The sequence below is a fragment of the Episyrphus balteatus genome, chromosome 2 (genome assembly GCF_945859705.1).
Source record: "Episyrphus balteatus chromosome 2, idEpiBalt1.1, whole genome shotgun sequence".
NCBI classification, from domain to species: domain Eukaryota; kingdom Metazoa; phylum Arthropoda; class Insecta; order Diptera; family Syrphidae; genus Episyrphus; species Episyrphus balteatus.
This window is the reverse complement of record NC_079135.1, coordinates 42,115,864-42,130,827: the sequence shown is the minus strand read 5'-3', so window position 1 is coordinate 42,130,827 and position 14,964 is coordinate 42,115,864. Positions and strand designations below refer to the sequence as shown.

Sequence of the window (14,964 nt, the reverse complement as noted above, 5' to 3'; positions counted from 1 at the left end):
TATTATATTTTTTGTTTGTTTATTAATTAAAAGTTAAATATAAAGACATAATATTGAATATGTACATAAAACTGTGGATTTCTTAAAAACAAAATAACTAAAATGACTCTTAAGTTAATCTATGAAGTGAAATAAATACATATTTTCAAACACAAAACAGGAACTTTATTCTTCGGCGCTTCTCTGATTTGGCACTGGGGGTTAGTGAGACTTGAGATTGATTGCTGTATCTATTTTCAGCTGGGGCAGGTAATTTTGGTTTCTGTTAAAAGAATAGAAAAAATGATTTAATATGCATTCGATGAAAAAATTTATTTAACCCAAATAAATGAGGTTTCTTAGGTCTTTTTTTTTTTTTGTGTTTTTAAGAAGGTTGAAACTTACCTCTGATACAATACCGATTCGGTATTTCTTAAGCATTGCGGATGCATCTGACGAATGACCTGCTTGATTGAATGCCTTTGTTGCATCTTTGCCAGCATATTCAGCAATTAAATCTGCACCACCGGGATGTTGATCGAGAAAGTCTGTCACATCATAAACGCCTCCTTTGATGATGATCCATACTCGGCTACCGTCACTGCCATCATTGACTGCCACTTGGGCTAGAGTGTAAGCTTGTTCAATCATAATTGTTTATTAGTTTAATGTTCTACTTTCGAGATTGAGTGAATGAATGATAATTGCCCAGTGGTTGGAACCTTTTATATCGTTTGTCGTTTGGCTTTGGCCATTATTTTGTGATAAGAAGATATCTGTGATTCACATAATGCTCATGCGCTAGCTATACAAATTATTTGCAAATTTTAATACTAGCTTCTCTTTTCTTTTCCTCTTTGAGAGTTCCCCAAACTCTTTTAAAACACTTGAGAATTTTTTTTTGTTTGTAGACAGAGAACCATAAAGCTTAGGGTATTCATGAACTTTAAAGATAAGGTTTACGTGACTCTGATAAATTTGAAATATCATCTTGATGTTTGACAACCAACGAACAACTTGTACGTTGGACGTTCCTCAAAATAGATTATTAACGATTAATTTAAATCGTCTAAGTACGTACTTCAAAATAGTCGTTGGCATGTCGAGATATTTCGGGGAAATTAGCGATCGAAAACGATTAGTTTTGTTTGTAAATGTTTTGAAATTTGAGGCATTTTTTTTTCATTAACATGATCATAAAACGGAACTCCAAGAAAAAAAGTTTTTTTTTTTTTTATTTGGTTTTGTTTTATTTTAATAAATCTGTTGATTTGTGTGGGTATTAAGTTTTTTTATCACGTCTTTGGGGAACTTTTTTAAGTGGATGGGTACTTATCAATTTATAACTCATTATTCGGTCATATATAATAAAAAATTCATAGCTTGTCTAGTTGTCAACAAATATTTATTTAGAAAAAGGTTATAAACTAATTAAAACTATTTATTCATACTTCTGAGGAAATTGAGTTTTTATATCTAAAACATTTGTGGTATGATAATTGGGTTTTTTTTTTCTTCCGATCGCAGACGATAGATTGTGGTCATGGTAATTAAAAATATGACCAGGCAATTTGTGTTATGTTTGGGGTGGTAATCTTAGGTTCCGAATCTGAATCTAAATTTAAATCTTATTTAATTTGGCAGCACGCTTATGTGTCGTGATATCTACTTTTTAAAGCACATTGGAATCAGGAGTTTGTTTGTATAAATGTAGGTACTAATGCGGAGATGAATGTTGATCAAACTCTTTTATTTCCCTGTTTTGATTTTTTTTTATCATGTTAATCCATTAAAAGATAATAGCTTACTACTGTTTTTTAACTAATTGTTCCAAGAAAAACTTTAGATTGGAATTATAGCCTAAGCAACATATACAATGAAAAGACAAAAACGCAATTAATATTATTTTAACCCGATTACGGCAAGGTCAAAAGGAGTATTATGTGTTCATCTGTTCCATGATAGCTTCGAAACTACTTATCGTAATTTGAAAAATTAGGTATCGTTTGAAGCGTGTTGCTCGTCAGCTGGTTTGCCAGGGGGCTCGTATTGACAAAATTTGTCAAAGAATTTCTTGTAGGAAATACTTTTGTATATATTGAATGTGTAGTTTTTTGCTATACAACTAAGCCTTTTAAGAGCAAATAACAAAAAAACACTCTTTGAAAATATTAAATCAGTCGTGTTTTTAATATTAAAAGTCTTTGAAAACTTATGATGATGGTTTCTTGTAGAATGAATAATATACAAATTGTGTAAATACTTTCTCTAATAAGGTTTAGAGTCTTATGCGAAAAACTTATATTTTCCACGATTTACCTTTTTAAATTAGCGAAATCTTGTAATCGCTTGTTCCACCTCTAGTGTCAGGACTCTTTTGTAGGCAATATTCGGCTCTAGTTTGAATGAAAACTTTTGTGGAAATGTGTTCGCTCATGTGTTTAGGCTCATTATCAAAAATCTTTCGGAAATGTTGGTCCCTTTTCGCTTTTTCATCATTATTGCCGAAAAGAGAGCAAAATCAAAGTAACGATGTTCGGTAAAATTTGTAGACTGGTAGCCAGAGGCGTACTTTGAGCTGCCCGACCCCAAAGCAAAACGATCTTTTTTCCTCTTAATCAATTGAGACATTAAAGAAAGATCTTTTTAAGGTCTATTCATAACTTGTAGAGTTATTTACATTCAAACATTTTTTTTACATTCGGAGGCGGAGTTTACAGTGAACAGGCCTATGCTTTTAGGTAAAAAAATTGCAAATTTATTTTTTTTCATATTTTCGAGAAAAAATCAAGGTTAACCCCTTGCCAAAAAAAATGCAGTTTAAAAAATTTCGTCCAAATTTATTGAGTGTAACATCAAAAGAAAGGTCTCTTTGAGCTCTGTTCATAACTGAAAACCAAAAGTTTGTTTGAGGTCTGGGGGCTGTTCTCGACAAGCTACATCAACTACATGCTACATCTGCTACATTTACTACATCGATGACCCTAAAAACCAATAGTAAAGCTCCATTTAATATTTAGAAATATTGTTTGTGGTCAGAATAATTCAAAAATATCTACTAAAATTTTATCCGTGAGGCACGATAGGAAGGAGATATTGAAGTTTAAAGTCGTTGATGTAGCTGATGTAGTTGATGTAATTCGTCAAGAAATAAGCCCCTGGTTGCTGAGTAATTTTTATGGAAACATTTTCTTATACTAGGAAGCAAATTTCTGCGGACAAAAGTATCGAAAAAAGTTTTGGTTAACAGATATGAGTTCACAGTGAAGAGGCCAATGCATTTAGGTTAAAAAATTACAAATTTATTTTTTTCGTATTTTCGACAAAAAATCAAGGTTAACCCCTTGCCGAAAAAAAAATACATTTTAAAAATTTTCCTCGAAATTCATTGAGTGAAACATCAAAAGAAAGGTCTCTTTGAGCTCTATTCATAACTGAAAACCAAAAGTTTGTTTGAGATCTATTTGCTGAGTAATTTCTATCGAAACATATTTTTTTCTTACATTCGGGAGCAAATATTTGCGGACACCCCTTTGGGGAAAAACAAAAATAACCGGGAATTTCATGTAGAATAGGGTTGATTATAAATTTATAAATCAATAAAGTGACAAATAGTTTTGTAATTTTTTTAATACTGTAATTTTTGGACAAAAGATTTTTTGTATTTTTCTTTATATTTCATCGATCGATAGTAGAAAAAAATTAATTATATTTTTGAAACAAAAATTTGATGATGCACAAACTTTATATCAAAATATTTTCAGATACGGATTATAAAATTAACGTTTTTTAATAACGATATCTTCTAAATGATCAGCTTGATGAAGAAAACTATCGGGAAAATTCCTAAAGATAGGTCTTCAATTTTTGAAAGCTTTTACCACCGTTTTTGTTTTTTCTATATTATCACTTTTAGAGCTAAACATTATAAAGTTTAATTAAAATTGGTGAAGTCGTTCTTGACAGATTGAATAATAATAATAATCGTTAAGTAAACGGTTCTAAACGAAATATTTAAAAACTTTAGACATTTTTAACAGGATTTTTGCTTCTTGGAAAGCTGCTTTTGGAGCCTCAGGTTAATTGAATTGAAAAACAGTATGTACCTACTTGTCATAACCTTTTCGGAAAACAAAAACCCCTATATTTGTATCACGGCCCACGGCCATGATGTGTTAACATTACCTAATTATTTGCATCAAAATTGTTGTCAAACAGGAACAACACCCAATACTATCTTGAAATTGTTAACCGAATAATTATTTTTTATCCAGCGATTTGAGATAAATTAACTATATTAATTAATCATAAAACCTTATTTAATTTTATATTTCTTTTTTATGAAAATTACGCAGTTGACTTAATTGCGAATCACTAAAAAAAAAAAATTGCCGAATCTAATCTGTATGTGATTCCGTCACATGGTATAAGAAGAGAAGGTATGATCATTAGAAAAAACTCAGTATCGAGAACTGTCAAATGAAAGAAAAAAAGATGGCTACTTAAGGTTTTGACAGCCCAGCCCATTGAAATTGTTGTTGTAAACAAATTTGTCTTGGAAATTGTTTTTGCTTTTGACTTTGCCAAATGCCAAACGTCAAAACACTATTACCCCATTTTGTAAGATGGCGGCTCTAATGATCATACCTTGTCTTTTTATACCATGATTCCGTCATACCCAATGTCCTATATTTTGTTTATATTGTAAAGCGAAGGTTGTACTTTTCTAATCGCAATGCCATGACAAGAGTGATTGCAGAATTTTGCTTTTATAATATGGATTTAATAATGACAAGAAAACTAGTCATCTAACACATTACCTTTGATTAGTCAAGGAACATCATCGCGAGATATAAAAATAGCCCAGGCAAAATGTACAAATTAAAATAGGACTATGTTCCAAAACTAAATCCTAACTACTCTAAATCAAGCTCTAAAAGAAAAAAATATTTAATAGTATTTAAGGGGTTATATCTAGTTGTAAGTGCGAAAAATCGTGCTTTTTCGTGAATTTTTTGTGAAGAGGCTTTCTATTAAATAAATACATACAATAAATGAACATATAGCAAATTTACTGTATTTTAAGAATTCGCGATGTACCTATTTAAAAAAAATTTGAGTTCCGTTATTTTTGTGGCAGATCTCCTAGACGACTTCCACAAAAAGGTATCTGGCGGTGAGCAAGATATCTTTGATCCAAATTATTTAAAATAAGAAAGACCGAAAGATTTGTTTTTAGAATAGATGAATACAGTTGATGAACGAAGGAATAGTCAAAATTTTGATTTTTGACAAAATGGCGGCTTCCCAAAGTAAAAAATCGTTTTTTACCAAGAAAATTTTCACTTTAAAGTGGCTTACAAAATCGAATTATTGACAGAAAAATTATTTCTTCGCTCATAACCTGGCAAAAGTATCTAAGAAGATCGTGGGAAAATTTCAAGCCGGCATACACTGAGCGAAAAAACAACTTAAAATAAACGAAAACCACGTTGATTCAACTATTTTTCGGAATGATTTTGCGTTGAAGACGAAAAAAATCAAAGTAGAACATCGTTAGTTTAAAGTGGTTTACCGTTATAAAACATCTTTAACATCTTTATTTCACTGTTAAAAATTAGAGTGATAAAATGCAACAAAAGCTGAAGTCCGACAAAAATAAAAAAATTTCTTATGTTGCTTCAATTTTATTTTGAAGAAGTTTCATGTTAATTTCTTCAACGTTAATTTGGAAAACGTGATCAAAAACCTTGTTTATTGTTGTCTTATAGCTGAATTCGTGTTCCTAGCCCAACGTAGCATATCTCTAACCTATCCTCTTTTGTGGCAATTATACTGTACCTACTACTTTACAATTTTACAATGACATTTTATACAAAACTTGTGAGCGCACCAAAAAAATCTTAAAACTTCAAATTTAATATCCGCTTCAGAAAATGTTATTAGCACTTTACTTCACAGGCATCGTAAAACATTTCATCTCCACTGTTTCAAATCTTTTGGATCAATCAATTTTGAATTTGACTAGTAAGCATTTATTTTAACAGCTTTTCATCCTGTAAAATTCAACTATCTAAATAGACAAATCAGCTCATATTAAATTTTAGATATGACAAAACACAATAATTTGTGTACTTTTAATCAGCATGTATTTTATATTAGTTAAGCAAAATGTTATCAAACAACTTCCATCACCCGATATTTCCATTCTTGAACGTGACTGATTAAGTTGTGATTCATTGGAAAAAAATCAAACAAGTACGAGTACCTAATTAAACGATTACAAAACTACTTAATGGATGACCTGAAAAAACAACTACCGAATTTTTGAATGAAATCCAAATTAGTTTGATGATTATGGAATTTTAAGCAAGTCGTATATCACTGATATCAGTTTTAGAAACAAAATTTACAAAGTCACACAAATAAAATTCAAAGAATCATTTTTAAAGAAGTTTTCTATAAATTTTTAGTTTAGACAATTTTTTTTATATAATCGAATGATTCTATCCGAGATAGTAAAATGTAAACAATAGAAAAAGAAAAAATGTATTTTTGAAAAGTTCACATAATTCCAATCTTTAGCTTGATCAGTGATCAATCACGCATGGTAACAAAATTATCTTATAGTTATCCGGTAAGAATTGGAGTACGACCAAACTATCTTTTGTCTATGATCAAATAAAATTTAGTGGTTAATATTTCTCAGATTGCTAAATCGTTTAAATTTTTGAAGTCTGTCTTTAAATTTATTTAATTATTTTTTTGGTATGGAATTTAATCATGTATTTTATCGAATGATACAAGAGTGATTGTGATCAATGATCTTAGAAAAAAACAATGAACTATTTAATTAATTTTATTCTGGGACATTCTATAGTCACGGGATACAACACGAAATAATTCTTTCTCTTTCAAATTTCACACATAATGGTACAAAATTTACATGCTACCTTATTCTGAAGAAAACTCCCGGGGAAATGGGGATTAACCATTTCCAACCCAGCGTTACTCTTATGTACTTAACATAATATTTATAAATTCGTGAAAAATATTAAATATTTTTTTAGGTTTCGATGGCTTAATTGAAAGATAATAATGTCTAGTTGCTGGAGAAGTACAAAAAGTTAGTCAAATATCATATTTTTAATTTTTTTTTTAATACGGTCATAATTTTGAAAAAAAAGATATACAAAATGTAAATCTAGAAAGTGTTTTGTTTTCTAGCTTAAAAGAAATAATATACATTATTATTATACCTATAAAAAATTATTTTCTCAGTTGTCCGGCTTTTTTTAGTGGTCACAGACCATGTAACATGAGAGTAACACATTAGTTTTACTATTTATTATTTTGGAAAATAACTTTTTGGTATTCACATTTCTTAGTTTTAATGTTCTTGACACGTTAATACTAAAAAATTTTTTTTAAATACTGAAATTCATAGGTTCGAAAGGGTTAAAATAAAATGTTAGCTTATCAGCAGCTTATTAACCAGTGGGGGTGACTGTAGAACACCCTGTATAAAAAGTCATATAAAAGTAATAATGCCGATAAAGCAGTTATACATCGATGTTGTAAAGCTTCTTCTGAAGGCCGCCCACTTAATTTGTTGGCACTCAAGATTGCTAATTAAGTGTTTATTTTATGTTTGATATTTGTTAACATTTTCTAACTAATTTCTTTCTTTGGTAAAAAGAAATAGAACAAAACTGCGGATATGTATAATAAATACAAGTACCTACAAAATGAAAAAAAAAAAAAAAAATTAAAATATTGGGATCCAACCACTGTATAAGAAAACAAACGAACTTCTTGACCATTACTGATCTGTAGAAAAAGGTAGACATACCCCTAACCAATCGTTTTTTCCATTTGTACGTTTTTATAAAAATTTCCTCTTGAAATTGCAAATTCTATTAGAATTAAGCATTTACATATTTTTAAGAGAGCCAGTTATGGTATATGTTTTTATAGCAACAGAGGAATGGAAGATTTGCTCCATATGTCATAGCCCCAGTATGTGCGTTGTGATTGCATTATTGATTAAATAAGTGGGAATATAGATGGTCACTGTGGCGTATGTGCAACTTTTTTTTTATAAGTTCTCTAAGTTCCCACTAATATTATAATCACTTATAATGAAACAACATACATAATAGTTAAACAAATTGGTGTTATCATGAGTAGGGCAAAGGTGTCAACAGTGAGACACCTTTTCCTATAAATTGGTATATCTTAGAATGTTTCCAAGCTAGCTCAACCCAACTTTGAAGTCAGTTTAAGACATATTTTATCTTAATGTTGCAGAAAAAGTTGTAGTTAAAGAATTAATGAGAGCATCACATTGGACTAAAATGTAAAAAAAGTCAAAACGTCTCACTGTTTGCAAGGGGTGCGATCAGTGAGACAGGCTAAGGTGAACAGTAAGACTAACGGATAAAACCGAAACAAATTGACGAAAACGTCAAATAATTAAGTAACAAGTATATAATTAATTAATTTATGTTATTTTAATCTATTTCTTCAAAAAAGTTACAAAAAATCCGAAAAAAACGAAAGAAAAAACACCTCCAAATCATATTTAAATAATGTTAAAATCATAGATTTTTTAAAAATCTATGTCTCACTGTTTGCTTTTTAAAAATATCTCACTGTTTTTTTTTTGTCATTTTTCGGAAAAATATAAAATTACAAAAAACGAGAAGGAATTCTCAATAGATTTTTTTTTTATGAAAGAACATATAAATAATTCAATTTATAAGTTCAAGTGACCTCAACTCCAAAAATTTATAAATTGAATTATGTTCAATCGCTCCACTCAAAATAAAAATAATTTAAATATTTTTTTATTATTTTTCTTCGTTATGAACATAAAAATATGATACATAATGTAAAAAAAGTTCTGTCCATTAACCTGATTTTTTTTGTGTTATACACTCTTTTCATAACACTCCAAAAACTACTTCCGCCTGATTTTGTGTTGGTTTTTCCGGTGTAGGAAAATGGACAACTTTAATTCAATCGGAACAAAATTAAAAGACGCAAATGGGGAAATAAACGTTTTGACCCAAACTAGCGTTACTGTTTTTGCTTTCAGAAAAGAGAAAAATGGATTGTCTCACTGTTTGCACTGTCTTACTGTTGCCACCTTTCCCCTAATTAATAAGAAGATATGACCTTTTCGACATGTTATTTCAATGGCTTAATTGGTTAAGAAGCTAGTCACTAGCGTTCCACTATTTTGTTTTAACAGGTTTTTGCTTATAGCTTACTTATACACATACTGACAAAAATATTCATTTTTTACAACTTCCAAAAAGGAGGAGGTATTCAATTCGTCTGTATTTTTTTTTTGTTTGTTACCTCATAACTTTGGACTGAGTGAACCAATTTTGATAATTCTTTTTGTATTAGAAAGCTGGTGGCTGCAGTGTGGCAATAGAAACTATGAGAAAAAAACCATAAAACCGAGTTTTGATCCCTGGAAGTCGGTTTTTGTTTTTTGATGAAAATGATTATTTCATAATTTCTTTTAATAGTGGTCGTATCGGGATATCAGTGATATCACATAAATTTTACATCTTAATCAACCATCACCTCCTCTCCTCTTTTTGGACTTCGAATGCGGTTAAAAAAAAAGTCAGTAGGGAGATTTTGGGAGCCATTGAACTTGCTATAGAGTGAACTTCGGCGTCGATGCTAATCATAACTCATTAATGAATGTTTCTCATCCTAGCTTCTGTCGTTTTATATTTCTTACGAATATTATTTAAATCCATCTATGTATGTGCTAAAAACAAGATTAAAACGAAAAATTAAATTTTAATTTAATATTATACCAAGCACTGATTTTTCAATCGTCACGTCAGTTAGACTATCGGAGGAATGAATGTCAATATAAAAAAACTTTTATGAAATAATCTCTAACTGAGATTTATCTGATTATTGAAAAATTGGCTCTTATAATGATGAATGAAATTTTTTAGCACTTCAACTTTCAACTACTCTCGCACGTGTTATTTTTGTCAAGTGCATAAAATTGGATGCTGCATTTAAATGTTGGGTCCAGCTTTTTCATTTTTATTTTACAGTTACTTAAAAAATAAATTTTGGTCGCCTAAATCTTCCGAACTGCACTATATGCATTGGTTAACTTATTCGTTGAGTGAGATTATTCATTAAAAAAAAAAAAAATACACACACCACAGTGACTTTCTAGTTAAATAATACATTTATTATTCGAGTGTTATGTTGTTTCGGTGCATGGCCCAATGTACATACATATGTATATATCACAATTGAATTAAAAATATTAAATATTATATTAGAAGAATTCATTGAAAGATCAAAGATATGCTTATGCACTTAAAGTAACATCGAATGTAAATAATTTGATATTCATTTTAGAAGCTGAAATATGCACCATTAAATATTTAGATCCCCCGCACACTGGAAACTTTCTATCGGCCGACAGTTCAGTCGGTCTCTTAATCAGTATGGAAATGTATGAGATTGTTTGATTGAAAAAAATATTTTGTCAAGTCAAGATTTTACCCTATTCAAGTGAATGCTTAAGTTGAGAAAAATCTAAACTTGAGTAACGACTATGAATTTCGCTCTAAGTATCGGGCGATCAAAAAGTTTGTTTGATTAAAAAAAAAAAGTTTGTTTTGCTACACAAATATTGCCTTCAAACTCTTTAGGTCCATTTTTTTCACTCGGAGTTGAACGAAACTTGAGAATTTTGAATATAAAAATTCTCAAGTTATGTTCAACTCCGAGTGAAAAAAATGGCCCTTAGTCGGCTGCCTGTGCGCACACAAGGAACCCAACCCGACTTTTCTATCGGCCGATAGAAAGTTAGTTGTGTCCGGAGGTTCTTAAACTTCTGATTTAATAAATCCCAGAGTTTGAACTTTGTGAACTGTTTGCCGATATTTCTCTCTAAACCTGCAATACTTTTGAATAAAAATAAAAATAAAAAAACAAAAATAAAATGAAAAACAGATTTTATGTGTATATAATTTTTTTCTCAGTTTTTATTATTTATATGTATAGTATTTTTCGTTTAAAATAAAATTTCACAAAAAAAAAAAATTCATTCAAATCAAAATAAATTCTTACATCTATGTATTTTTTTAAATTAAAACAAAAAAAAAATATATATATACGTTTCAATTTTTTTTTGTTTTTATAATTAAATTTGTTTTCATATAAATATCGAAATGTGGCTTAGTTAGAGATAAATCCTACATATCAACCTCACTTAACATTATCTCCCGGGATAGTATATAATATTAATTTTAGACATTTTTTTTTTTCATTTTTAGTCAGTCGATATTTTATATAAGTCAATGAAATAAAAAATAAAATAATAATAATAATATATTTATAATAATAGCTAGCCAAAAATATTATGTATAATAATTTTATATAGTATTTTTTTTTGTTTTGTTTTTTAGTTAAAAAATAAAATCAACTTAAATTTAAATATGTATATATTTTATTTATTATGTATTTGCAAAGTTGTTAAAATAAAAACAAAAAATTAATTTATGATTGATTTATTAAAAATTCACACTACAATCTCTTTTTTTTTGTTGTTTAATGTTTTGAAGGCGTGTCATTTTCTGGGTTTCTGTTTATAATTTACGGTCTTTTTAATGTAAGTTCTTTTGTTTTTTGTTAGTTTGAATAAAAAAAAAGTCAGCAAAATTCAATTTTTGTATACAAAAAATTTGTATTATTTTCAATAAGGAAACTAAATTAATATTAAAATTGTATTTTCGAGTTTTTTTTTTTGTTTTATTTTTTTATACATTTGGCAATGAGTGGATTTTCTCCTCTTATGAATTATTAATATTTTTTTTTAATTTTATATTTTCTCAAAACACTCATAAATATTTCAAATTTAAAAATTACAAATTTACTTTTTTTTTTTTAGTTTTGTTTTTATTCCATGGAATCGTTTGATTTGAATTCAAAATTTTTCTTAGATTTTTAACGTTATTATATAAATGTGTTTATACATAATATGTATATATTTTGTTTTAATATTATTAACTAAAATTGCGTTTATGCATTGTATGTATATATATATAAATATTTTATTTTGTATTAATTTATTTGCAAACATTAATGTTTCGTACTTTTTCACAGAAAAAATAGTTTTTTTTTTTTTAATTAAATTTCATTTTCAATTGGATCGATTTTGTTTTTTTTTTTGTTTTTAAGGAATTTAATGAATGTAAATCGAATTTATTTTGAAATCGTTTTTTTTTTTTTAATTTTGTTAATAATTTGAATTTGATTTATGGAGACGACATAGCACTACACAGCAAAGACGAAAGTTAATCGAAGGGAAAATTCATACATCGAATAGAAAATACGTTTAAGACCTTTTTAAGTGTTTTTTTTCTTTTTGTATTTATGGTTAAGAGTAAACATTTGTATATAACGCCTGTTCCACAAGCCAAATGAATAATTAATACTAATTATAATAATTATTTATTTAATATGGAAGAAGACACTAACTACAATTTGTTTACTTTTATCTATTAATATATTTTATTTGTGTTTAATATTTTTTTTTTTTTTGAATAAGAAACAGCACATAAAAAATCGTTATATAAGTTATATTTATATTTTTATATTTTAATTTTTTGTATAGACAATTATTATTATATTTTAAACAGAGAAAACTGCAAAGCTACTTTAGAGTAAATATATATATATTTTTTTATGAATCTATCGTCACACTGTGGCATATGTTTCAAGCATTCTCACTTAATATTCCTTATAATGTTATGTAGAAAAAGAGGAATCATACACGCGAGAGAGATTATAAAATACATTTTTTTTTATTTTTTATTCATACGCATGTTGTGTATTTTCTTTTTTGATAAAGTTTACATTTATAGTTTATTTTACAATTAAATTACATACACACTCTCATACATGCAGCAGACGATCATTCTCTCACATGAATTAGAGCAAATGAGAGATATATATTTATATAGAGAGAGACAATTTAAAAAAAAATGCACTTACTTACAGATACGAACTTTAGAAATATAACATAAAATGGAATTTAAATTGCTTTCTTTTTTTTCAATTATTACATATATTTTTTTTTAATTCCCTCGTTTTAGTTTTTGTTTTGTTATGTTTCTGTTTTTATTAAATTTAAATTTTAATTGAAAACCTTTCTCACAATATTCCATTCGTGTAATATTGATAGCCATCGTAAAGTTTCGTTGAAAGACTCTTTAAAGAATCTTGGACAAGTTGTTCGACTTTACGTTCCATTTCTTGTTCGGTAAGATTCATGTGGAAACGTTTTCGGAGATTCTGAACGGTGCCAGAGCAACCGTTTTTGAAGCATGGCAATTGGGCATCTAGAAATGGAAAAACATCTATCAATAAAAATGATTATTATTATTTACTCTCGATTTTATGTATTTAAAATGATTATAATGATAAATGAATAAATGAAACTTACTGCTTCGCATTATTTCAACAAAATTTATTATTCTATCCATATGTTTGCGGGCTGTCATCATACCGACGAGTAATAAACGATTAAATTCAGTCCATAATTCTGAGGATGTACCATCCATAACGTCGACAAATTCTGGAGTTAATTTGAACGGTGATTGTTCAAATCCTGTTGAAAAATAATAAAAATAAAGTAATTTAATAAGTCAAGTAATTGAAAAAAAAAAAACAAATTAAACTTACCTAAATTCTTTGGTGATATGCTTAGGATAAAACCAAAATCAATGTGAATGAGATGGCCATCTGAATGTAAAAGAATGTTTCCATTATGCCTGTAACAAAAAGAATATGTGTTGTTAATTTATAATTTTGAATGGTAAACTCATATAAAGTACTTTGAACTACAAAGCACCCACACGTGCATTTTATTTAATAAAGTTCGAAACTTAAAGGTTAAAGTAAAAAAAAAAGTTGAGGGATCCTGGGTTCCTTTGAGTGTAGTAATTTACTCAATAAAGTATTGCATTACTATTTGCATCTTCTTATGAGTACTTGGCATCTCTCTAGGAATAAAATGCACTTATAAAACGGCTTGTATATCTAGCATATGTTGAGGGTATTTAAAAAATAAACAAATACTTATCGAAATCGATCAACTTAAATTGGCGGGCCTCACTGGAGAAATTTCTTAAATACATCTAAATTTGAATATAAAGTCAGTTTAACGAAAAAAAAACTTTGATGCCCACTTTTGAATGGCAAATAAAACGCTAACACTTAAATTTTATCAGTATAGTTTCTTTGATTGGTAACTCAGTACGCAGCTTTATAAAATTAGGATAAACTAAAGTATTCGTTTGTGTTGGTTGACAGACAAAATTTGTGGTTCGCTCATACTTGCTTTGGTGGTTAAAGTTGCTAAGAATATTAAAGCTTTTTATAGTATTTATATATAAATAATTTGAATTTCATTTTATAAAAAAATGTAAAAAGTTTTAATTTATTTTTAAAACAACGAAACAAATTTTGTAAATGGTTTTCAAATGAATTTTTGGTTTTTTGGAATTTTTTCTAGCTGTGTTTTTTTTTAAACATTTCTCAAAAAACACAAAATGTATGCTATTCCGAAGAAATTATTAATACACACATTAAACAAAATTTCAGGAAAAGTCATTGAATCGCTTTGAAAAAAATGGACAGACCAACACACTTTTTTTCGGCGGTTAAGTAATTAAAGTTTACAAATACATATTTGAAATTTATTTCCGAAACTCGGTCTCTGTTCACCAAACTTATAGAAAACATTGTCAAGTTTGATTTGATTTCATTTCTGGCTCACTATTTTGTGGGGTTTACTTGCCGAAGCCGTTATTTGTCTTTAATTCCGAAGCCGATGCGAAGAGTACCAGGAGGGGCTAACGCTACAGGCAAATGACTCGTGATTTTTTACTTCTAATGTCATTGGAAATCATATTTGGAGGAGAA

General features: G+C 28.3%; 2 protein-coding genes across 6 annotated transcripts in view; both read right to left on the bottom strand.

The window, feature by feature from the left end:
- Positions 1 to 2: 2 nt before the first annotated feature.
- On the bottom strand, positions 3 to 690 carry LOC129909088 (cytochrome b5). The gene is made up of 2 exons (XM_055986041.1): positions 385 to 690; positions 3 to 262 (listed from the first exon to the last, which is right to left on the bottom strand). Exons 1-2 carry the CDS (start codon positions 628 to 630, stop codon positions 146 to 148), a joined length of 363 nt encoding a protein of 120 aa, XP_055842016.1. The 5' UTR covers positions 631 to 690; the 3' UTR covers positions 3 to 145.
- An 11,906-nt stretch (positions 691 to 12,596) lies between these two features.
- LOC129912144 (serine-rich adhesin for platelets) overlaps positions 12,597 to 14,964 on the bottom strand; it is a 138,139-nt gene continuing 135,771 nt past the window's right edge. For 3 of the 5 annotated variants that reach the window (XM_055990269.1, XM_055990270.1, XM_055990273.1), the window contains 3 exons: positions 13,723 to 13,811; positions 13,484 to 13,648; positions 12,597 to 13,397 (listed from right to left, as the gene is read on the bottom strand). In XM_055990269.1, the coding sequence (XP_055846244.1) occupies positions 13,192 to 13,397; positions 13,484 to 13,648; positions 13,723 to 13,811 (460 nt within the window). In that variant the 3' untranslated portion in view covers positions 12,597 to 13,191. The remainder of the gene's footprint in view (positions 13,398 to 13,483; positions 13,649 to 13,722; positions 13,812 to 14,964) is intronic. The other 2 variants (XM_055990271.1, XM_055990272.1) reach the window with 1 other exon arrangement.